General features: G+C 34.4%; 1 protein-coding gene across 1 annotated transcript in view; it reads left to right on the top strand.

Moving 5' to 3' along the window:
• Nucleotides 1–25,398, top strand: part of KYNU (kynureninase) — a 132,995-nt gene that overhangs the window by 88,973 nt on the left and 18,624 nt on the right. The window contains exon 11 of the mRNA XM_036743507.1: nt 21,921–21,973. Within this exon, the coding sequence (XP_036599402.1) occupies nt 21,921–21,973 (53 nt within the window). The remainder of the gene's footprint in view (nt 1–21,920; nt 21,974–25,398) is intronic.

The raw sequence follows: 25,398 nt of genomic DNA, 5'->3' as shown, positions 1-25,398 counted from the left end.
TTATTATATGAAGTTGTCATTTGATTATTCTCTCTACTTCAAGTCTCTGCCCATTCCAATCCATCCTCCATTCATCCTCTTAGCTGCCTTCTGAAACACAGATCCAGTCATGTCAAACCCCACCACTCCCCACATTGAGGTCCGGTAATTCCCAGTTTCCCCTAGTATCAAATATAAAGTCCTTTGTTTGGCATTTAAAGCCCTTCATAATGTGGCCTCTTCCTACCTTTTCATTTTCTCTCACTTTATTCCCTTCAACACACTCTGTAATCTAGCTATATTGGCCTACTCATAGTTCTCGAGCATGACCCTCCATCTCTCATTGCTGTGCTTTTGCACTGGTTACCTTTCTGCCTCTGGAATGCTGTACCCCCTCCCCTCCACCATTGATTTCCTTGGCTTTCTCTAAGACTTAGCTAAAGGCCCACCTCCTGCAAGAGGCTTGTCCCAGTCCCTCAAGGTACTTATGCTTCCCTTTCATACTATGTTCAATCTGCTCTATATATCTCTTGTATATACCTATGTACCCGTTGTCTCCCACATTACAGTGTATACCCTGAAAATGGGGAATTTTTTTGCCTTTCGTTATATCCCCAGTGCTTACTTAGCACAATGCCTGGTACAAAGTAAATGCTTGTTGACAGAATACTACAGTTGGATGGACAGCCTATTGAGTTAAGTTAGCATTACATGCATCTCAGACAGTTACTGAAGGTGGACAATGAGCTGAGCCTGGAATTAAATGAGAAGAGCAGGCTGGATTGAATTTAGGACGTTATGAAGTAGTTTCAGTGTCCCCAAGTTGTGGTCTGCTCCAAAAACTTTGGGCGTTATTATCCTAGAGACTGCATATTTAAATGGTTGCCAATCACAGAACGCCATGATCTCAAAGCATTCAGAGTTTCAGGTGACCCTATAAGCAATGGAAAATTTCACAAAAACCATGCATAGGCTGTGACATTTTGCCAATGATGACTTTTATCTGAGAAGTGGCATCAAAGATGTATGATTGCAAAAGCCAGGGACTGGTTGTGGACTGAGAGCAAGGATAATACATGGGCAGTATTAAAATTGATTATCTGAAATAAAAAGGAAACTGAAGGTAAAGTTACCAAGCCATTTAGAATTTAATTTGTAAAGCTAGCATCATACTAAATCAGGTCACCTGAGTCCTCAGACCTCAGAAACCAGGAGTGATTTACAGAGATGATTTTTATATCAAACAAAAGAATTGGAAAAATTATAGAAACTTGTTTTGAATATTCAATTGCACAAAGCAGGTCACCTGACTAGTTAGCTTCTTCCAGACTTTCTTAACCCTTCTCCAGGCATCCTTTCCTCCAGGTGGTATCTTTTGTAACTAATAAGTGTGCTGGGAAAGAGGAGCTTGTGGTCAGTGGTTAGCAGTCCCCTCTCCCTGCAGTTTTCCTTAGCAGAGTCCGTGACTCAACATAGGCTTCAGCTAAAGAAAAAGAAAAAAGAAAAGGGGTCTTAATCTCTGGATAACTTTTCTCCAGCCACCAGAAAGGGGAACTTGGCCTCTGGTCAACTCCATTTTCTGCTTAGCTTTGGTCAACCCCACTTTCTGCTTAGCTTTTGTCAACCCCACTTTCTGCTATTAGCCTTTTGAAAAATCTTACAATATTATGATTATTTTATTCTTCTAAGTTATCTGCTACCAAATGTTAAAGGCTTCTCAATTTATCTGTTCACTAAATCTATAGATAACCTAGACTTAGGAGACTTTGTGTTAGTCTGGCTTTGTTGTTAGGGCTAGCTTTTCCTAAAGAAGGGAGTTTGATACTATAATCAAACTAAAAATAAATCAAAGTAATCAAAAAGAGCTGATTTCTTTTTCAACAGCCTGAATGTTGCCCTTGTAGCCATAAAATAGCAAAAGGTCTAGAAGATTTCTAATATAATAGATAGATCCTCTATGGAGAATTTATGGGAGGAGATGAAGAAAATTTTGACAGTAAGAAAAGACATGGGTTAGATATGATCTGCACTAATTGAGGAGTATTTACATTGATAAAATCATGGATTCTTTGAAAGGAAAAATTAAAGACAAAGGGAAGATACTGAAGAACACTGAGCATGAGAGTCACATGTTTTAAGCACTTAGCCAGGCATTCTCCTAAGCTCTGGAGATACAAAAGAGGCAAAAGACAGTCCCTGCCCTTATATTTTAAGAAGCTTACTTTAGCAGTGTTAGGAAGGATGGATTGCGGAAGGGAGAGGAGATAAGAGTCCAATAATATTTAGGAAGGAGGAAATGAAAAAACCTGATCAAAGGTGATCTATCATACAAGTGGAAAGGAGAGATGGAAAGCAGACATTTTGTGTAAGAAAGATTGGGAAATTTGGCAAATGGGAGAGATGGAAAATATAAGAATTACTCCAGGTTTTCAAGTCTTGGTGGCAAAGGCTTATCATCTGTTGATGTTACAACATAATAGAAATGTGATATTTCAAAAGGACAGGTTTTATAATGAAGAGCATTGTTTGAGACATAAGTTTTAGGTGTGAGGACATAATGTGTCACTATACAGCTGGTATTTTGAAATGCGGGATCTTTCAGAGGAAAGACTATCCAGATTAGAGATATGGGTTTGGTGGGGCAACTAGGTGGCGCAGTGAGTAGAGCACCAGCCCTGGAGTCAGGAGGACCTGAGTTCAAATCCAGCCTCAGACACTTGACATACTTACTAGCTGTGTGACCTTGGGCAAGTCACTTAACCCCAATTGCCTTGCCTTCCCCCATTCAAAAAAAAAAAAGAAAAAAAAGAGAGATGGGTTTGGGATTGGTCTGCATAGAAGTGAAAATCAAATCTACATGAATATGGATTGCTGACAAAGAAAAGATTGTAGCAATGAAGCAAGCCAAGGATAAAGTTTGGATGAAGAAGGGGAACCAGTAAAGAAAGTGAGATTGGTAGAGAGGCATGCAAATTAGTAGAAGATAATGAATTATTGAAGACAATAATGAAAAATACTGTTCATTCCAAAAAAGTCAGGATGGCGAGGGGGGCCATTGTATTATTATGCGATTAGAAAACCATTGGTGACCTTAGAGAACAGTCTTGGTAAAGCGATGGAGGCTAATGCCAATTTACAAGAAGTTGAAAAGTGAGGCGGCAATACAAAAATTGTGGTTAAAAAGTCTAAGCCTATTTAAAAAATAATCTTAACAGGGAAGGATGGGAGAAAAATAGGATAATAGCTTGAAGGAGTAGCAGATCTGTAGGGAAGAGTTTTAGGATTGGAAAGGCCTGATTTTATTTGTTGGCAGACAGAAAGAAGACAATAAAGGTGGAAAGGTTAAAAATGAGAAAGGGAAATAAACAGTTAAGGAGAGGCATGGAGCAAAGTCTTTACATTGTCAAAAACCCAAGTGTAGGAGTTCTTGGAGAATGACTGTAATATTAAAGGCAACTCGATGGTGTAGTGGCTAGACGGCTGAACTTAGAATCAAGAAGACCTAAATTCATATCCTGCCTTAAACATTTAATAACTGTGTGACCCTGAGCAAATCATTACCTCTCAGAAGAGTATAATCAAGTATCTCTTAGACTAGTGAAATGGGTAGAGTACTGAACCCTGAGCCAGGAAGACCTGTATGCAAATTTAACCCCAAACACTAGTTGGGCTTAGTGACTTCAATGCCCTGGGCATTAGTTTCTTCTATAAAAGGAAGGGGTTGAATGAAATGATCTTTAAAGTCCCTTCTAGCATTAAATCTCTGAGATACAAATGATCCTATGACTTTAATAATAATACACATCCACAGAGCTCTTAAAAGTTTAGAAAGTTTTTCCTCTCAAAAACCTTATGAGGTAGGTAATGCAAGTTAAACATACTTTGGAATAATAGTTAATTGATATAAAACAATTGCTAGGCTATCCATTTCAGTTTGGAGACCATGAGAGTTAGGATCAAACTGATAACCTGACTAACTGGTCATTATCTTGAATGCTGCTGTGCCTCTTTCCATCTAAAAATTCTTGATTTGCTTCTAAAACTGCTTTGAGGGCCTTGAAATTTCCTGTAATGAGAATGACTCATGTGGGTCTTGCAGAATCCTGTCATTTGCTCACCCATCCATTCAATAGTCCTTCAGTCCTGGTTACTATATTCAGCTTGTGTTATGGAATTAAAAATATACGTGAATGACTATGGGAGGAGATGAACAAGATTTTCATAGGAAGAAAAGGCATGAGTTAGGTATGATCTGAAATGGTTGAGGGAGCATTTACATTGATAAAATCATGGAATCTTTGAAAACAAAACTCAAAGGCAAAGGAGAGATACTGAAGAATGCTGAGCAGGGGAGTCATATATTTTAGTCAGTCAGTAAGCATTTCTTATGATATAACCATATGAAATAATTTATAATTATATTATTAGATCATTATAATATGGTGAATTGTGATATAAATTATATATAAAAATGTGTGTATATATGTATTATGTGTATGTGTATATATCCATATATATTTATATATGGAATGCCAGGCATCTTGTTTTTCTGTTATGAATATAGAGAAAGACTAGACCTTACATAGGGCTTGTTTTCCTATTAATTATATTCATTTATATACATGTTCTGTCTCCCCCACCACCTTCCCCACATATTAAGCGGCTCAAGGACAGTTAGATTTCTTTCTTTTGCATTCTTACCGCTTTGTGTATAATAGGAAAATTTTTAAAAATTTTTGTTGAAGTGTTGTTGAAAGTAAGATAAAGCCCAGAAAAACAAATTTTGAATTATTATTATCATTTGTTTAAATGTCAAGACTCCATTAGTTTACCTCTCTGTGGGAATGAATGCTTTATATTTTTATAGAGCCACGTACCAGTAATGAGGATGATCTGACTAGTTATTATATGATTCTTCTTCTTTCCTGAAGAAATCTTAACTTTGAAAACAAATTTAGTTACATTATTAAATATAGGTGCCGTTTGCTTAGGGTTTGCTTAGGGGGCAGCAGCCAAATTGAATCTATAGAAATCTTGGTGACTTTCTCACTGACAGAGGAATTAAAACTATTACTGAATTCCCCAACTCCAAGTAGGAAAGAACAAAAGGTTATTGGAGGGAGTTAAAGCTTAATATATTCCTGCATCATTTTTTGTTAAAACAAAAACAACAAGTACCCGGGCCGTTAATTTTCAGTTTAAACTCTGTCCATTTTATTACTATTTTATTTAAATTCAAGGTAAAGAAGGAAATTGCCAGTAATAATGCATTTGAATAATGACAAAACAACTGAGAAAGTAAAATGCATATTTTAAAACTTTATTGATACAATAAAGTGTTAATAAAAATCATGTCAAGGAGGACAGTAAACATTAACCCAGACTTAAAAACTTTGCAGGTTGAGTGATTACCTTTTTCATTAATTAATCATAGTTATCATATGTTTATTATGGCTTCAAGGTCAACTGGTGGGGCTAATATACCTTTGTTTTGTTTCTTTCCTCTTTTGTCCCCTAGTCTTTTCAGATATCTGAAAAGTCAATGAGAATAAAGAAAATTTGTCTTTGTCAAAGTATTCAATTTTATACCTTATTTAAATGCAGAACAATTTGCTGTATGCTGGATAATCAAGTAGAGTGGAATTTAACTCCTATTGAAGATTTTTTTTTGCTACAGCTAAAAACTCTTACCTCATTTGAAACAAGGGTGACACCTAGTGGCCTAATAAGTTATTTTGAATGAATAATCCCCAAATATCTTTTCATCATTTGCTAAAATTGTTACCTTTGAATAGATATCTAAACGTTGAGATCCATTGGATCTACTTTTTAAACTAGAACTATTTATAACATGGCAATTATTCAGTTAAGTGCAAGTTTAATTTTATTATTTGTTTTATTATCCTTCTCTCTTTCCTGCCTCTGTTTTACTAATAGATTTGAAATACCAATACTCTTAAAAAACTTTTTGAGTATTATATCCACAGGCTCTTGGTAAAGGAAGGTTACAAGAATTATTTTTATATTGTTGTGAAATTTCTACATGTTTGATTTACTTTCATTAAAATTTTCAGATTTTTCCTAATCCTCCTCTTTTTTTCCTACAAATATAGTTTGTAATGTTATTCTTTTTATTATTTGAAACCTAGAAAATAATTTGCAATATTAATGTAGTCACTACCTACCTTACTGTGTAAGTACTACCTATTAACTAGGGTTAGTGCGAGGATAGTATTTTATAAACTTTGATGTTCTCTATAAGTGTTAGTTAATATTAATATTAGGGGTAGTAACAACTTTTCTTTTTGGTACCTAAATCAGATTTTAATTTTTTCTCACAAAAAGGAATTTGTCAGCTCAAGTTTATATTGTGTACACTATTTATTGATCATTGCTACCAACAGAAAAGGGAAAGAAAAAAATATTTTTAAGCAGTGTGATGTTAGTAGTGTTTTCACTGAGTTTCATTTCACCCTCCCCGCACCCCAATTTTCAGGGAAAAGTCTATAAATACATAATGTTAAATTTAGTGTGATATGTACTGTGATATCCTACTTCAAATTAACCTCCATTATTGTATTTATCAATCACTTTATTCAACCACTCATTTATCAGACAAATATTTGTTGAAAAATTCTACCTTGTAGGATTATGTCACACTTACTATTATAAGTTTCATTATGAAAATGTTAGAGAATTGCCAAGTTACTTCTATCAGGGAGACAGTAGACATTTATTAAGCATCTACTACATGCTAGGCTCTGTGCTAAGCACCAGGGATACAAAGAAAGGCAAAAGACAGTTCCTACCCTCAAGGAACTACTAGTCTAGGGAGAGACAATACATTAAAAAAAAAGCCAAAAAGGGAAGTGGGAAGGGGAAGAGAGGAAAAGTATCTGGTGCAGGAACATGATGAAATCCTGCAGGCAAGTGGAAAATTATGAGGTGTCCACCTTAGCACCCCACCTTAAGTAGCTGAGAAGAGCTCTCTGACATCTACCTGCTACCCTTTCCAGTCAGAGCAAGGTCCACAGAAAAGGGTATATTTTACTCCTCAGTCTAAGGTTTTATTCAGTTATCTAATTTGAGCATCAACTAAATATATATTGTAGTTGCACAATGTGGATGAAACCAGAATAACATATATCCTTTAAAAAAAACACAAGAAGTGTTAATCACATGTTTAATTCATTCAAAATATTTCCTGAGGTCTAAATATGTACATAGCATTGTGACAGATATAGTGTCTAATAAAAATAAATTCTACTCTCTCTTTTTAAATTACTTTCTAATTATATTATGGGATCATAGATCTAGAGTTGGAAGAAACTTTGGAGACCATAGAGTTCAATCTTCTCATTTTACAGATGAGAAAAATGAGGCCCAGAGGGGTTGAGTGACTTGCTTAAAGTCACACAGATGGTTAACATGTCAGACATGGGATTTGAATCCAGGTCCTTTCCACTGCAAGATGCTGGATATACTTTATTTACTTGTGGAATAATTTGTTACCCACCTTCCCCCCTCCAAAGGAGAACATAGCTTTTTAAGGGCATAAATAATTTCCTTTTTTGTCTTTATATTCATAGGAATGAGCACAGCACCTGACACAGAGTAGATACTTTTGTATCTTGTATATTGCTTTGTAAAAAACATAATAAAATGAAAACAAATAAAAAATGAACGGTATTGAATTTTTGCCTTCAAGTGGCTTAAATCTCTCTCAGAAGACACAACATATGCAAATGAAAAATTCACTGACAAGAGAAGGCAGTATGTAAGAAATGTCAGGTGATTGATGCAGGTGTTGGGCATGTAAGTTTCTTAATAAGTGTTTCTTGAAGTTCCCTAAAAGGTCAGGGGAGAGATCATTGTGGGTTGAAGTGGTATGGGAAGGTTTTCTGGAGGAGGTGAGCCTTGGCGCTGTATTTGGAAGGATGGGAAATATTTGGATAAGGAAAGGAATAGGGCTTTCCAAGTAGGAAGAACATTATCAAAAACTCAATAATTTGCATACTGAGGAAGGATTAGCAGAATAGACCTGTCTGTATTAATACAAGTAGTACTCAAATTATTTTAATCTCCCAGGTAACTCTGAAACTCTCCTTTATATTTTCTTCACGTTGGTGACATCGAATTACATTTGTAACAACACATTTCACTTCATTTTGTATTTAAAGTAATTTGTACATTTTGGCTATTGTTCAAAATTGCTGACCCAGTATTTATACCAAGGGGCTTCCTGCCAGTAAATCATGTGAGTAAATTAGGGGTCAGGGCCATTAAGCTACATTAAACATCTTTTTTACCCAAACTGTAATGCACAGATTTCATTTGACCTTTTCCTAGATCATCTGAATTTCCTCGCCTTTCAGCTCATTTTAAGAATAATAGTCAGTGAGAACTGAATGTGATTAAGTGATTTTCTTTAATATGGTTTTCCCCCTACCTTTGTTCACTTAAATCAGCTGTCAAGTATGTTCAGGGGATTCTACATAAGTGCTTGCAAACTGTTATGAACTTTCACTAACCAGCATAAAAAATAAATATGAGTGAATTTCATGAAAGTGAAAGAACTTTAAATTATATGAGGGGAAGTTTTTTGATTATAAGAATATGAGGATCTGAAATGTTTTATTATGCTAAGTTTTAGATACATTTTTTAAAGATTTTGAACTGTCATATACACTGAATGGCTGAATAGAGATATTCTTTACTCAAGTTAGTCAACCAACAACCTTTCCAAGAGCCTTTTAAGTTCTGAGTCCTGAAAAGGAGAAAATCTAGCTTCACCCTCATGAATTCTTAGAATTTCTAAGTGTCCTGGAGTGAGGGATGAGGGTGGGACTTATGGATAATTTTGCTTAGGGTGTTAGCCTCCAAAATTATCTCACAGCTTCTCCATATTCATAGAGTCTTGATTGAAGGACACAGATGGAAAGTACTTTTTAAAGCACATTGATTGTCAGTGAGTTTTATTAAGGGTCTCTTTTGTTCTAACAAGAAGGGGAAGAGTGCTAGCCCACTGTCAGTCTGCATGATTGATCCAAAAATGTGGGGCTAGGATGAATTTTAGAATAATCATCAGTCCTATGGATAACTTTTGTTCCAGGAAATAAAAGAAAGAAAGAAAAAGGAAGAAAGGAAGTAAGGAAGGAAGGATGGAAGGAAGGAAGGAAGGAAGGAACATGAATGTACAATATTCTAGAAAGTCCAATAAAGGTTTGAACTGAATACCAAAGAGATGAGTGCTTCAATCAACCATCCTTTTAATATAGACTTTTCTTCATATTTGGCCCTATCTTGAGTATACCAAAAACATATAGTGCATTTTCCTAAGAGAAAACTATCATAAGTATGCCCTTTTCCTAGTCTACTCTGGAAACACCCAAACCTAAGACTTCTTTTGTTATACAGCGTATCTTTGCTTTTAGCTTTTCCAGAGACAGAAATGATCATTTTGAGGTTTATATACCAAGTATTTATCTGGTATCCATGAAAATTCCTCATTGTTAATAGAAAAGATAGATATGGATATATAATATTGGGAACATATACCTGCTTTAAGAAGTTGTTTAAGTTTCCAAACCTTAGACGTCAATGACAAGAGAGATGACTTACTTTTTAGTGGAGAATTCCTCAGAGATACTAGAAAAAAGAATACAATGCAAGTTTTCCTGGATACCTCTTCAATGTGCATAATTTATTTCTGTGATTTATGTGGCCTGTGTGCTTAGAGTAGAGTTAACATTGATGAAGTATTATTGTCTATCAGCTGCTGACCAACCCCACCTCTTAAAACTCTTCTATCTTTGGTTTCCCAGATTTAGGAATGACATGACAAGTGGTCTTATTACACATTTCCACTTGGCTTGAGACAACTTGAAGTTTAAGTATCGCTCTCATCTTTTCTACCAAAAAGGGACCTATTCTATGTTCCCAGTCACCATCAACATCATCCTTATCTTTCTGGCCCCAGCCTTGCAACACTGGAGTTATTTTTTTACTCCTCCTTTTCTATTACTTCTGACTGAAGGACACCACACACACACACACACACACACACACACACACACACACACACACAGATGAGAGAGAGAGAGAGAGAGAGAAAGAGAGAGAGTAATCAATATTTTCTTTGGCCATTTCATCTGTCCAGACAATTCCCAAACTGGTGATTCATGCCACAGCTAGGCTCTGATTCCTGTTGTCTTTTTGGGTAGGGTGGTTAGCCCTACTTGTTCTAGACTTAGGCCACTAGTATTTCCGCACTGACTTCTACCCCTCAGGATCTTTGAACTTCAGAGTGCTAGATATTTGGGGTCCTCCAGGGCTTCACAGGGTAGACTGTTAGGGAACTCAGCTTCAGGTGTCCTGATCTGAAACCTACTATGCTTATACTGGGGTTTTGTGGCTTCCAAGTTCCTCAGTATGGGTTTCAAATCAACATAGGCCTTTGTAGGGGTTCCTTTACCAAACCATTCAGGCTGTGTGTCCCTGGCCTGTTTCTTATCTACCTGAGAGGCAGCCAGTTTATTTCTGTGTGCTGGTACTGACTTTGCTGAGTTACTCCATTTTTGCCCATGGGCTTCCGGCTGACTTTGTAAAATGCTGGGTTGAAAGAAATTGCTTACTTTAGTTTCTCATTGGATCTCATTATTCAGCTTGGTGTGTTATTTTTAGGTTTTTACTAGGGTAGGTGTGGGGGAGCTGATCTGCCAATCTCTGTTCAGACAGCTGTCTTCACAACCTTCCTTCTTCCATCTTCATATTTTTTGTACAGACTATTCCTCATACCTATAATGCACTCCCTCCTCACCTCATCTTTTTTGTTTCAGAGGTTTTAAGGAGGCACCTAGGGTAGAGGGCTTTCTCTCTAAGGCTAGCTGAGAGGGGGAGAAGAGACCTTTGTCAGTGCAGATGTTTGGATCAAATGAAGTTTTTCTTTTTGTTTTTAGGATGAGGGAAGATATGACTGAATTTACAGGCTGCAGGGAAGCAGCCAGTAATGAGAAAGAGATTAAAGGTTAGAGAGAAAATACGATATTGGGTACAATTTGCTACAAAATGTAGGTGTGGATAGAATTTAGGTTACATGCAGAGAGGTTTGACTTGGCAATGAAAAGAGTCACCTCTTCATGTGAGACAGAGATGAAGAAAATAATAGGGGAAGATTCTGATCTATGTGAGAATGTGGGAGAGAGGGATATATGGAGAAGACCGCTCACTGAAATGATACCATTTCAGGTAATAGTCTCAATTTTTATGGTGAAATATGAAGCAAGTTAAGAGGGCACAGGCAGGGGGTGCCATGGGAACCTTGAAGAGCCATTAAAAGGCTTGGAATTGCCACTGTGATTAGCCTAATCAATTAAGAAAATGGAAAAGGATTGCCTTGTTTCAATGAGGACTCAGCTTAAAAGAGAGAACATAAATTTCTAATGGATCCAGCATAGTTATGAAAGTTTTCTCTAGCTCTGTTTTGAGGGCACATGAACAGAGATGAAGGTGGCAGATGATGATAATAATCCATTATTTGGTTCTACAAGTTGTGAACAACTAGAGGACAAAGGCTTAAGGGATTTGAGTGTAGAGGATAATGTAGAGCTGAACCATGTAACAGGGTTTGAGGTCAGGAAGGGTATAGAGTGTAGTCAATACAAGAGCCTGGGACAAAACTGGGGGGATGGAGATGGTGGAATTTGAGGTCAAAATGAGGGTTATAAGGCATAAGAGAAAATCAAGATCAAGGTCGGATCATCTCTAAATATATCTGATATGGAATAGAGAAGTAGGTCATGGGAATGGAATAGAGTGAAGAACTGAGAAACTGTTTGGAGCAACACCAATATGTATGTTAAAGTCCTCTAATATAGAGGCAGGAGCTACAACCCAGAGAAAAGCTGATCGTAACTCTGAACCCCTTGAGGAGGGAAGGAGAATGTCATGGGTAGGTTGGCAGATTAAAAGACACCAGGATTTAGATTGGATGATAAATTTGGGTATCATTAACCTCAAAGAAGGAAAGATTGTTGAATGATGGTGGTAGAGAGAATTTGGAAGTGATCATGAGGAGGAGCAAGGAGCATGCTGGTTTCTCCCTACTACAGTCTGTAAAGAGTTAGGGAATTTAGTTGTGGGCATTTAGAGAATGTTAGATTCTAAGTAGTACAGGCCCATCCAGAAACTGTCCTTGGCGAACCAAAGTTTAGTAATGATATTTTTTAAAAAAAAAACCCTCAAGTTTTTGGAAAATCTAAAAAATCTAATACAAAGTTATTCATTGTTATTTTCAAAAAAAATATTATTGATATAATTTGCTTTTTGATTCACCAATATTTCTTATTGTATCCTCCACCCTTTCTTCTCCCAGATAACAATTATTTATAACAGGGGGAAAATGGGAAAAACAAACACCTCAGTAAAACTAAACAACATATTGGAAAAGTCTGACATCATATATGTTCCACACCCACAACTTCCTACCAGTTCATAAAGGTTGAGGGGTGGGGTGGGGCAGGGGTGGGGAGGATAGGATAGGATAACATACATTTTAATGCATTCTTTGGAGTCAAAACTGACTATTTCAATTCCAGAGCAATTTTTTAATTGTTATGAAATTGTTGTTCTTTTCACTTTCACTGTGGTAATTGTATATATCATTTTCCTATCTCTGCTTATTTCACTTTGTATCAGTTGTGTTCCTTTGCTTCCATGTACTCTTATCTGTTGTTTCTTATAGCCCGGAAATATTCTGCTTCATTGATGTACCACAATTTGTTTGGTCATTCCCCCAATCAAAGGGTATAGGTCATTTTAGTCACTTTGTTTAAATAACTTGAAATTGCTTTCCAGAATCATTGAAGTCACAGCTCTACCAACAATGCATGGATATGCTTATCTTTCCACAAACTCTTCAACATTGGCTATTCTCAGCTTTTGTCTTCTTTGAAAATTTCCTCAAGGTTGATTTATTTTTTTTATTGCTTTTATTATTAGTGATTTTTAGCATTCTTTCATATGATTGTAAATAGTTTGTAGTTTTTTTTTGAGAATTATTCATATCCTTTGACCACTTACCCTATTGGAGAATGGATTTTGGTCTTACAAATTTCTGTTGTTTATGTATATTGGATACCAAAACCTTATCAGAGATTTTTAATAGAAATATGTTTAATATAAATAAGTTTTTCCTAGTTGAATGCTTTTCTATTTATCCTAGACGGATTAATTTTGTTTATGTAAAAGATTTTCAACTTCATGAATCAAAATTGCCTATTTCATCTTTTGTAATTGCTACCACTACAAAAAAAACAACTACTGATATATTTTAGTGTGTGTGAAGCCTTTCTTTTTGGTAATGAACTCTGTTCTAGCAATATAATCTCCAGGTCAAAAGGCACAGATATTTTAGCTAATTTATTCACATGATACTAAATGGTTATACTAATGATTATGGTTATACTAATTCATGGCATTACAATAATTCATTAGCATACTTGTCTTTTCAAAACCATATGATATTTACCATTCCTGTTTTTGGCAATTTACTGGGTAGGAGGTGAAACTTCGAACTTGTTTTGATTGGCATTTCTTTTATTATTAGTGATTTGGAGCACTCTTCTTTTTAGAACTGTTTCTTCATATTCTTTGACCACTTATCTATTAGGGAATGGTTTTTTATAGTATGTTAATTGCCCATACATCTTGGATAACAGATGTTTTTCAGAAATACTTGATATAAAGATGTTTTCCCAATTAATCTCTTCTTATTCTAGCTGCATTAATTTTTAATACTGTGGTTCATTTTTTCAAAGATAACACAAACACACTATATACAAACAATGGAATCAATGCAGAATTATTGCAAATTTAGGTTAATTTTGTTTTGGTGGGAAACTTCACCAAGATATGCCTTGTGGTAATGGGGAAATGGTGATGAGTTCTTGAAGGCAATATCCATTATTAACAAAAGCTCTGGAAGGGATGACCAAACTTTAAAGGCTTTGGTAATTTATTTATTCCTCTCTGTTGTCCTGAGATCAGCCTAAATGCAGAGAGTATTATCACACAGTGATTGGCCACAAGATAATACATTTTGTGGCTTTAGCAATTCACGAAGATTATCTTTTAAGGCATAGATATCTTGCCTTGGCACTGTTTATGCCAGCCTACCCACACCTATGAAATTAGAATATTTTGAGTCAAAATCATTTTGTGTTGAAAAGGAGGTGGGAATTGTTGGAACTATATAGAAATAGGGAAGGTTAAGTTAAGCCAGATGCACAAAACATTTAGAAATCTATCCTGAGGGCCTTTTTCTTTCCTTTCTTTTCTTTTCATTTTTTTCTGTTTTTTTAAGGGCCCTTTTCTTGAAAGATTTAGTAATATGATCAAGAAGGGCCTGCAGATGTATCTTTAAATTTGACTCAGTTACAATGGTCCAATATAATTCCAAATGACTCATATTGGAAAATACTATCCACATTCAGAGAAAGCTCTAATGGAGTCTGATTGTAGGTTGAAACATAGTATTTTCGCTTTCTTTATTTTTTATGGTTCTTTTGTCCTGCTTCTTCTTTCACAACATGTCTGATATGGAAATATGTTTTATATGATTGCATATACATAACCTATACCAAATTGCTTACCATCTTAAGGAAGGGCTAATAAGGGAGGAGGCAGAAAATTTGGAACTCACAATTGAAAAAAAATGTCAAAATTGTCTTTACATGTAATTGGAAAAATACTATTTAAAAAAGAGAGTCAAAAAGTGGAGGTACCTACTAGAGATGGCCTTCTCAAAGAGTTTAGCCACAAAGGGCATAAGAGATATGGGACAATAATGGGGAAGGAAAGATCAAGTGATCAAGTGAGGGTTTTTTTCGGGACAGTAGAAGTATGAACATGTTTGTATACAGTAGGAAAGGAGCAAATAGAAAAGGAGATATTGAAGATAAGTGAGAGGGTCAGGAGGGGCACCTCCTCAAGTGAGACAGCAGTGAGGGAAAAGATTGTGACAGATGGCATATAAGTGAGAAGAGATGAAGATTAGAGTAGAGGGAGCTCATAATGAATGGCTTATTTTTTTTCCTATAAAATCCAGGGAAAGGTCCTCAGTTGAAAGGGTAGGGGGAGGGGTAGGCATGGGCAGTGTGAGAAAAGGTGAAAGGGTAAAAAAATTTGGAAGAGCCATTATGGAGAAGGGGATAGTGAGTTGATAAAGGAAGTTTCTGTATTTTAGGTCTCTCAATCTGTATTATTTGGTACAGGAAGTGGAAAATAACTCCTATGAAATCACTCCTCATTTCTAAGAGACAGCTGAATGCAGTGGAAAACCAGCTCTGCTCCTGATTATCACCAGGATTCTGAGCAACTCACCTGCGCTTCCTTGACCTCACTTTCTTAACTTGTAAAATAATAGGATTGGACTAGATGGCTTTCCAGGGCCTGTATGGCTTTAAATGGAAAATACTGCAAGTTTCACTTAATTTTCCAATGTTGTTTTGTTACATCAGACTTACATATTAATATACCATTCTAAAAATGCAAAGGAAGGACATATCAAATGAAAAACAAAATTGTATGAAATACTTTGTTAGTCATTTATGAACGAATGCTTTCTGGTATCTAAAGACTCAACATAATCATACCTGAAATGCAACAAGCAAGAAACACACACACACACACACACACACACACACACACACACACACACACCACTAAAGTGATATAAATCATATAGTTGTTGGAGTGAGGTATTGTTTAGACTATTATTTTATTTAAATAAATATTTTTGACCCTTTAATTAAATTTGTAAAGCATAATTAAGCCTGAACATTTAATATATCAAAAAGAGTCTGCTTTCATTTAGCTTCTTGGCCATTTTATATCCTTTTATCTATACCATCTCTATTCTCTTAAATTTTATTTTTAATTATTTTTGAGGGATGGTCAAGCATTTATTTTTCTCTCTCCTACCTCCCCATTTCCATGGTGGGGGGTAGGGGAAGAAATGAAAAGCAAAAGCTTTGGAACAAATAAGCATAGTTGAGCAAAGCAAATTCCCACATTGGCCATGTCCAAAAATACATACCTGATACCGCATAGAAGCCCATCATCATTCTGTCAGGAGGTATATATCATTTTTATTCAGCCCTGGAAACATTATACTGATCAAAATTCACAATTATTCTTTTATTAGTCTTAATGTTACAGTACAATTGTCCTCCTGGTTCTGATCTATTCACTCAGAAACATTTTATGCAAGTCTTCCCAGGTTTTTCTGAAACTATCTTTTTCATCATCTAAATACAATGATATTCCACTACATTCATATACCATAATTTTTTCAACCATTCCCTAACTGATGGGCACACCCTAAGTTTATGGTTCTTTGCAGCTACAAAAAGAACTGCTATAAATATTTTTGTACATATGTGTCCTTTTCTTCTTTGTTGACTTTGGGTATAGGACTAGTAAGTGATATGGCTGATTCAAAAGGTATATGTAGTTTAGTAACTTTTGGGGTAGATTTTCAAATTCATTTCTACAGTGGTTTGGCTAATTCACCACTCTATCAGTCCATATCAGTCTCCCCATTTTCCTATGGCCCCTTCAACATTTATCGTTTTTCCTTTTTTGTCATTTTTGCCAATCTGATGTGAGGAGGAACTTCAGAATTGCTTTAATTTGCATTTCTTTATTAATAATTTGAAGTATTTTTTCACATGACTGTTGATTGGCAAAGTTTCTTCCCTTGAGAACTGCCTGTTCATATCATTAAACCATTTGTTAATTGGCAAAAGGCTCTCATTCTTATAAATTAGAATCAATTTATTATATGTCTTAGAAATTAGATCTTTATCAGAGAAACCAGTTGCAAGATTTTTTTCCCAGTTAACTTTTCATCTTAGTTGTATTAGATTTGTTTGGACAAAAACTTTTTAAATTTCATGGAATCAATATCAACCCATTTTACTCACTGTAATCCTTTCTTTCCATTATTTAATCATGAACTAAACCCCTATCCATAGATCTGAAAGTATTTTCTACCTTCTTACTTCTAGTTTTATTTATTATGAAACCATTTCTATCCAGGTCACACATGCATTTTGTAGTTTATTTTTATATATATCATATATTGCTCTGAACCTGATATCTACCAGGCTGCTTTTCATTTTCCCAGCAGGAGTCTTTTTTTGTGTTTATCAAACCCTAGACTACTAGAGTAGAAGTATATGCTGTACCTGATTTAGTCAGCTAATCCACTTTTTTATTTTTTGACCGGTATAAAAATCTTTTGACGATCACTACTTTGTAGTATAGTTTGAGACATAGTACTGCTAGGCCTTCTTCCTTCTTATCTTTTTTTTCCTCATTATTTCCCTTGACATTCTTGACCTATTGCTTTTTTTCCTAATTCTATAAAGTTTTTTTTGGTAATTAGATTGATATGGCACTGAATAAGTAAATTAATTCAAGTAATATTATCATTTTCATTATATTGAGTTGACCTACCCATGAGCAATTAATATTTCTCAAATTATTGGGGTCTGTCTTTCTTCCTTAAAAGAGTGTTTTGTATTTATATTATTGTTTCTTGTGTATATCTTGATAGAGTCCCAAGTACTTTACTCATCCTATAGTTGTTTTAAATGCAATGTTACTATCTTTACCTGCTGGATTTTGTTAATAATTTACAGAAATATTGACTTTGATGACTTTTTTTTTCAATTAAATTTTAGTTGACTCTAGGGAATCTGCAAAAGTCATATATAAAAACTATACTTTTGTTTCCTCTTTTTCTTCTTTTCCTATTATTCTCTTTTAACAAGAATGGCTGTTATATCTTGGCAAACACATTTTCTGCATCTGTTGATAAAACCACATGCTTTTTATTTTTCTTATTATTAATATTATTATTAAGTAAATTTATTATTATTGTTGTTAATATGGTCTATTATGTTCATAGTTTTTCTAATACTGAACCTGTATTCCTGGTATAAATCTAACTTGGTCATAGTGTATAATCTTTTTGGAATGCTGCTCTATTCTCTTTGCTAATGTTTTATTTAAATATTTTCATATATTCATTAGAGATATTGTCAAAATGTCAGAAGGAATTTGATAGAATCCTGTTAGGAACTGGCTTAACTCAGGTTGGTCCCCTATAAGTTGAGGTTTAATGTTGGAATGAAATGAGATGCTTGTGTATCACTTAACAATTAACAAAAAGAAGTTTATTTAGCCAGAGTGAAGAAAGTATATGCAACAAAAATACTGCAACACTTAGCTTAATTAGTTGTTCCCTACTACCAATACTGACATATGTCCAGTTGACATGACAGCATATGGTGATTCTTGGGGTCTTCGGACATATGCCAGGTCTGAAGGGCCCAAACTTCACATAGGTCAACTTTTTATCCGCTTAGGTCATCTGTAAGCCTATCTTTATCAAAACTACTGGGAAAAATAGAATGCAATGACAGAAACTAGGCTTAAACTAACCCTTTACATCATATTCCCTAATGTATTCAAAATGGACAATTGACCAGAATATTAATGATCATATCATAAAAAATAGTAGCAGAGCATATATCTTTCTGATTTTTCTTTCACAACATGACTAATGTGGAAATATGTCTTTCATATCTATGGGCAGGAAATGAATATTTAACCAAACAAGGAATAGGGGCAATTACAAAGGTAAATAGATTATTTTGTTAGATAAAATTGAACCACTTTTATACAAAGTTAATGCATTTAGAATTAAAAATCCATGGGGAACCAGGCAACTTTGTATCATATTTCTCTGATAAGGATTTTGAATTTAAGATATAAAGACAACTAATATGACCAACAGCCATTCCCCAATAGATAAGTGCCAAAATATAAAGTTTTCAGAAGAATCACAAACTTCTAACAACCATATAAAATATTTCAAATCTCTAATAAAAAGAGCAATACAAATTAAAACAATTGAGGTTTTAACCTTATAACCAACAAATTGACAGAGATGACAAAAATGTATAACTCAGATCTTGTCTATGAAGTAGATTTTTGCCTGAATTTGTAATGATTCTACATGTAGAGGGGTAGTTATGAAATGACTTCTACTTGTGCTCTCAGTTAGAAAACAAAACTCTCAAACAACTGGCTACAGGTTGAGCTCTTAGTTCTGAACTAGCAATGGTCCTTCTCTCCCACAAGGCCCATATGTTCTTATGCCATGAACAAAAAGGACAGGGTTGACCAAAGATATTAATGAGAAATAATGTAAAATCAGACAAATATATCCTTGAACAGGATAAATTTAAGAAAAACATATATGGAAATAAGACTAGGGTAGGACAGGGCTTGCCCATTGTTCATTTTTTCTTCCTTCAACTCATTTTCTCTACTTGCTTCTGCTCCTGGATGAGCCAGGACCTTCAATAAAACACACAGTAATATGCACTTCCCAGCTTGTCCATCAAGATGGAGGTCATGTCTCATGGTCTTATAAAAATAAATCGTAATTTGGTCAGTGCCAAATGCTAGTCTGGTCTGAAGCTGCTGGTATAGGACTACCATTGATTCTCCCTTCTCTCCCCTTCCTCCTCCAGAGTTCCTCATGGACACATCCCACCTTTGACCTCAAATTAGTTTCCTCTCTTCATAAATCGAAAACTACAAATCCTAGAGTATTTTACAGTCAGCCAGACCTTTGCCAGGGGTTGTTAAAATGAGAGTAATCAATATTAGAGATCAGTCAAGTTTACTAATAATGCACTGTTGGTGGAAATATGAAGTGAGTGTGTTCATTCTGGAAGGCAGTTTTGAATTTGCAAATAAATTGGCTAAAACATTCATATGCTTTGACCCAGAACTCCTTCCATTGCTAAACATTCATTTCCATTACGGTCCATATATATGAAAATATTTATAGGCGCACTTTTTTTTGTGAGAGCAAAGAAATGGAAACAAAGGTTTCCGTTGACTGGGAGTGGTGACAGTTGTAGTGCAGGAATGTAATAGAATATATTTCTGTTGTGTAAGAAATTACAATTATGTTAAATACAGAAAAGCATAGAAAGAATTACATGAACTGATGCACTGTGAAATAAGCAGAGCCAAGAAAACAATATGAACAATGACTTCAATTGTGTAAATGAAAAGAACCACAAAATAACTAAAAAAATGAATGTTGCAACATAATGAAGAGAAGTTTTACCCCAAAGAAGAAAAATGACTACTCTACAGAGGTTATGTATTCTTTTCTAGAGAGTAAATTCCATGAGTATGGAACATAACAAATGATGTCAGATTTTTTGACATATTAATTGCTTTTGCTGATTTGTTTTTGTTTCTTTTCCCCATTTAAAAAAAACTTTTTTAAAAAATAAAGTATAACTCTCTGGGAGGGGACAAGTAGAGGAATGCATGGGAAAATCTAGGCAATATGAAAACAAAATGTCAACAAAAAATTTTTTAAAGAAGCAATTGAAGTTTATGCATATGGTCATAAGAGAATGTACAAGAATATTCTATGCAGAGGAATACAAAGACAGAAAAGGGATGCAACAGATATTAACATAGAAGCAAAATCTGGCAACTGATTGATTACATATAGGAAAAGTATAGTTCAAAGATTGTCAAAATGGGAAATAGGATGAATGGTTGTGGTAAAAATAGTGAAATCACAAAAAGCAGGATGTTTAGAAGGAAAGACATTGAGTTTCATTTGGATCTGTTTTGTTTGAGTTGCTGGAAAGCCAGCATGTGGAGATAACATATTATGAGTTAGAAATGGGATTCTGCATCTTAAAAGACAGATGAGGATTAGAATTTATGCATCAACTTAAAAGTTTCGACAAAGATGGGTTGGTGAAGAATGGTACAGGGATAGGTGTACAACAGTGGGAAGAACTGCAGAAAGCTCAAGAAAGATGAAAATTGGGAGACTGGGGGGGGGGGGGTTGGAGGGTGGAAAAGAGAGAAAAAAGCCATTGGGTTTGGCAGGTTCTTCTAAGCTGGGGAGGCTTTTGTTCATCTGCAGCTCATCTTTAGCTAAGTTATGAGTATGTCATTGTCAGAAGGTTGTCTACCAAGTAATGGATTTTTTTTTCAGCCACAGTTACTTATGAAACCATCTGCTAAAGTCTGAAAAAAATCTCAATCTACATAAGTGAAAGAAGTCTCCATACTGATAAAGTCGTAGATCTTTTAAAATAATGAAACATGTAGATTCATATGAAAAATTGCATCGCAATTGAGCATTTATTTCATCTACCTTTACCTTACTGTAGGTTTAGATAGCTTTACCTTTATAAGAGAGCTTTAACATGGAAATGGAAGGATAAAAATATAGGTTGTCAAAGCAAGAAAAAGTAAAATTATTGCTAGTCAGGAAAATGAAATAAGAAAAGTTATTGAAATTAATAATCACTGAAAGTATTTAATACTTTCTCCTTGGAAAATTCAGCATAAGAATGGAAAATATTGTAATAGTAATATACTTAGACATAGCTTTTGTTGTTATTGTTCATTGAGGTTTCTATTTGGGGCCTCTGGTATCCAAGTTCATTCTTGCCCTAATCATTTTTATTTTGTGCTTTTAAAATAGAATGTGAAAAATTATGCTTGTATTTGATTTTACTTTTAGCTGAGAGAAAATCTCTTTTAAAATTATTTTTATAGTATTTTCTTTTCAGAAGTTAACACAAATAAAACATATAATAATACCTTCAATATTAATTCCATTTAAAATCCAAAGCAACTCTATAAATGTAAATCATACTTTGTTATTTTCTTTAAAGTGTTCATTTTATTTTCTGAATGTTTTATTACTTTATTCCTAAATATATTTAATCTTTGGGCAAACATATAATTAGTAACCATATTGTTTAGGGTTTTTTTGTCAAAAGAAATAATCTGAAATATTGCTATTTATATTTTAGGTTAATAGGCTGGTTTGGTCACAAACTTGAAAGTAGATTTAATATGGATAACAGTAAGTATATTTAAAGTTATATATAATATTTATTTTTGCTTAATTTTTAAATTTGTCTAGGCTTAAAATATGCCAGATGTAAGCCCTTTGACAATTTAATCTTTTTTTCTTTGTAACTTCTTTTAAAACAGTAAGGATGCTTATATAATATTAAAAAAAATGGGAGTTTTATTTTATAAGGTGGAGAGGAGGGTTATCATCATAAATATAGAACACTCAGTATATGATTACAAATTAATTAGACTTTATCCTCTTTATTTGCTGACCTTCATTTCCCTCAGAACCACATGGTTCCCATCATATTGAACATGGATATGCCTATGTGTATTGCACCCTAGTAGATACGTTAGGGAAAGAGAACATACAAGCTATTTTAATATACTTGTAGAAGATAGTCAATGAGCTAAAACAGGTCTTAAAAACCATATAGCCTAATATTTTCATTTTACAGATTAGAAAACTAAGGTTGAATGATTCAGATCCTTTCCTTGAGATTATATAGTTTGTAGCAAAGCAGGGACTAGAACCAAGAAGTCCTTCTTTGTGGCAGAAGAGTGGGAGGCAGAGCAATAGTTGTTGTTCAGTCATTTCAGTAGTGTCCAACTCTTTGTGACCCCATTTGGGGTTTTCTTGGCAAAGATACTAAAGATACATGTCCTGCTCTAGCCCATTTTATAGATGAGGAACTGAAGCAAACAAGGTTAAGTGACTTGGCCAGAATCACACAGCTATTAAATATCTGAGGCCAGGTTTGAACTCAGGAGGATGAGTCTTCCTTACATCAGGCCCAGCACACTATCCATTTCAACACCTAGCTGTCCCATGGAGCGATCGCCATTCCTCCCATTTTCAAAATGATTTGAAAGCTGTAAAATACTTAGCATTCTTAGCCTTAGTATTCTTAATACCTATCATGATGCCTTGCAAATTAATAAATTATTACTGTTTAGATTACTATTTAATCATGTCTTTATAAAGTAGCTTATTGAGATTCATAGTTAACTATTTCACCATAAATATTTTTCCTTCACTTGTTATTATTTGACTATATGGGATGAGACAAACTATTCAATATATTATCAATGGCTTCAAATTTGAGTATTGATAACCATTTATAAAGATTTTCAATAGAAAGCTTTATTCAATGAGCATAATAGTTATGGGGGAAATTTTTTAAGTGTTTTTTTTAAAGGCAGAACTAAATAACATGTAAGAAACTAAGAATACATTAATTATTTTTCTGAATGTTTCCTGGCATCATTCATTAGCAGTCTTTAAGATGTTCATAAAAAGTCTCTTTCTAAAGGTTTGTTTAACTGGAGCACAGCTACTAGCTACTTAGGAAACTGCTATACCTTTCAACTGATCTAAGTGTAATAAAAATATGTAATTGAGAGTATATTATAAGAATAATTTTGGATTCTAAGGTGATAACAATATATAATAGTGAAAAAACAAACACTAATTTGGAGTCAAAAGATCTGTGTTCAGATTGGAGCTGTCACATATATATATATATATATATATATATATATATATATATATATATATATATATATATATATATATATATATATATATATGGTTTTATATTACGGACTCCTAGCCTGGCATATAGTAGGTGCTTAACAAACACCTGTTGAATTGATTTGATTCTCTAAAGTTGATTTCTTGTCTGAAACTCTATGATCATACTTTTTAAAAAGTTCAAGAGAGCCAGAATTTATTAAATAAACTTTAGTTCTATGACCTAAGATATAGTGTTCATTCTCGTTTGGCCTACAAAGTTCCTATAGGACTCAAAGAGGAAAGCAAATGCTTCTTGTTATGGTTGGTTTCTATTTTTTAAGTATTACTTTCTGATTCTACCCAAAGCAAACAAGAATCTTTTAAATAATCTAGATGTAGACTTCTGAAAGCAACATAATATTGTATAATGTTAATAATGAACAGAACAATGCACATTCATGATTTTCCTTCTAAATCTCTAATCATTCCTTTGTTTCTCTTATTTCTACTTCCCATGTCATATAAAAGCATAGTCAAAGTGTCTGCCCTTATCCTTCATCTCTGTCCCCAGATTTTCTCCCTTGGCAATCATATTTATTCTTAGGGTTTCAACTATCACTACTAGGCCAATAACTTTCAAATCTATGTCTCCATCCCCAAGTTTTTGAATTCCAGTCCCCAATTTCTAATTGCCTTTTGGGACATGAAGCGTTCCTCAAGTCCAACAACTCTGAAATAAAATTTATCATCTACATCCTCAAACCAGCCTTTTCAGCTAATTCCAGTTTATAAGCTACCCTATTTGCTAATGGTGCTAGCTTTATTCTATATATAAAGACTCAAAATTTGGAGTAATCTTTGATTATTCCTCCCTAATTCCCCCACATTTAATGAATTATCAAGTACCATTAATTCTATTGCTCTAATATCTTTCATATTTATTTCTCTTCTTTTTTCTACTTCATTATTATTACCCTAGCTCAGATCCTCATTTTATCACCTAGACTCATAGGTATGCATAGAGCATGTAGGAATGTGCTGGTAAATGTTTAATAATTGCATCTTGGTGGGGTGTGTGTGTGTGTGTGTGTGTGTGTGTGTGTGTGTGTGGTGGGGGAGATAGAGTACAAAGAACAAGAAAACAAAAAGCTTTTAAATTTAATCTGCATTATTAACATTTTCTCCATTACTTTCTTAAGTCTGAACAATCAATAAAACAATTAATCAAGCCCTGATTTGTAGCATTTGCCAATTTCTATGAATATTGAACAATTGTCTGCTTTGAGCTGGTATGAGCCAACTTCAGGACACTAGGGAGTGTGGAACAAGTCACCTGGCCCACACCCAGTACATTTTCATGCCTAGAGAATTGTAAAAGATGACCCATCTCCTTGCCTCCAATCTCTTCCCTTTCAAACCATTCCTACATACTGTTTCAAAGTGCTATATTTTGCTAATGCAGAGGTCTAATCATGATACTTATTCAATCTTCAGTGACTTCCACTGCTTATAAAATAAAATCTTTATCAAATGGTTAGCTTGGAATTCTAAACCCTCGACGATCTGGTTCTACTTTACCTTTACATCCTCTTAATGATAACTCACATTTCTGTAACACTTTCTTATTTTATTTATTTTTATTTATTGAAAGAGTGCTTTCCCTTCAATAGCTGTGTGAGACAATAGGTGTTGAATAATTGTTCTCACTTTACTAATGAGGGCATTGACGAAAAGAGCGATAGACTTCTCCATCATTCCACAAGTGCTAAGCATCAGTACAAGACCCAAGCCCAGATCTCTTTGATTCTAAGATTCTACTTTGCCTACTCTGTCATGCTCCCTCTTTCACATGAATATTTTAGCTTCCTTCAAGAGTCAGCTTAGATGCCACCTCTTAATGAAAGACATTCTTATCC

Source organism: Trichosurus vulpecula, chromosome 2, assembly GCF_011100635.1.
Source record: "Trichosurus vulpecula isolate mTriVul1 chromosome 2, mTriVul1.pri, whole genome shotgun sequence".
NCBI lineage: Eukaryota > Metazoa > Chordata > Mammalia > Diprotodontia > Phalangeridae > Trichosurus > Trichosurus vulpecula.
Note: the sequence above shows the minus strand (reverse complement) of the source record. Positions and strands in the feature narration are given on the sequence as shown.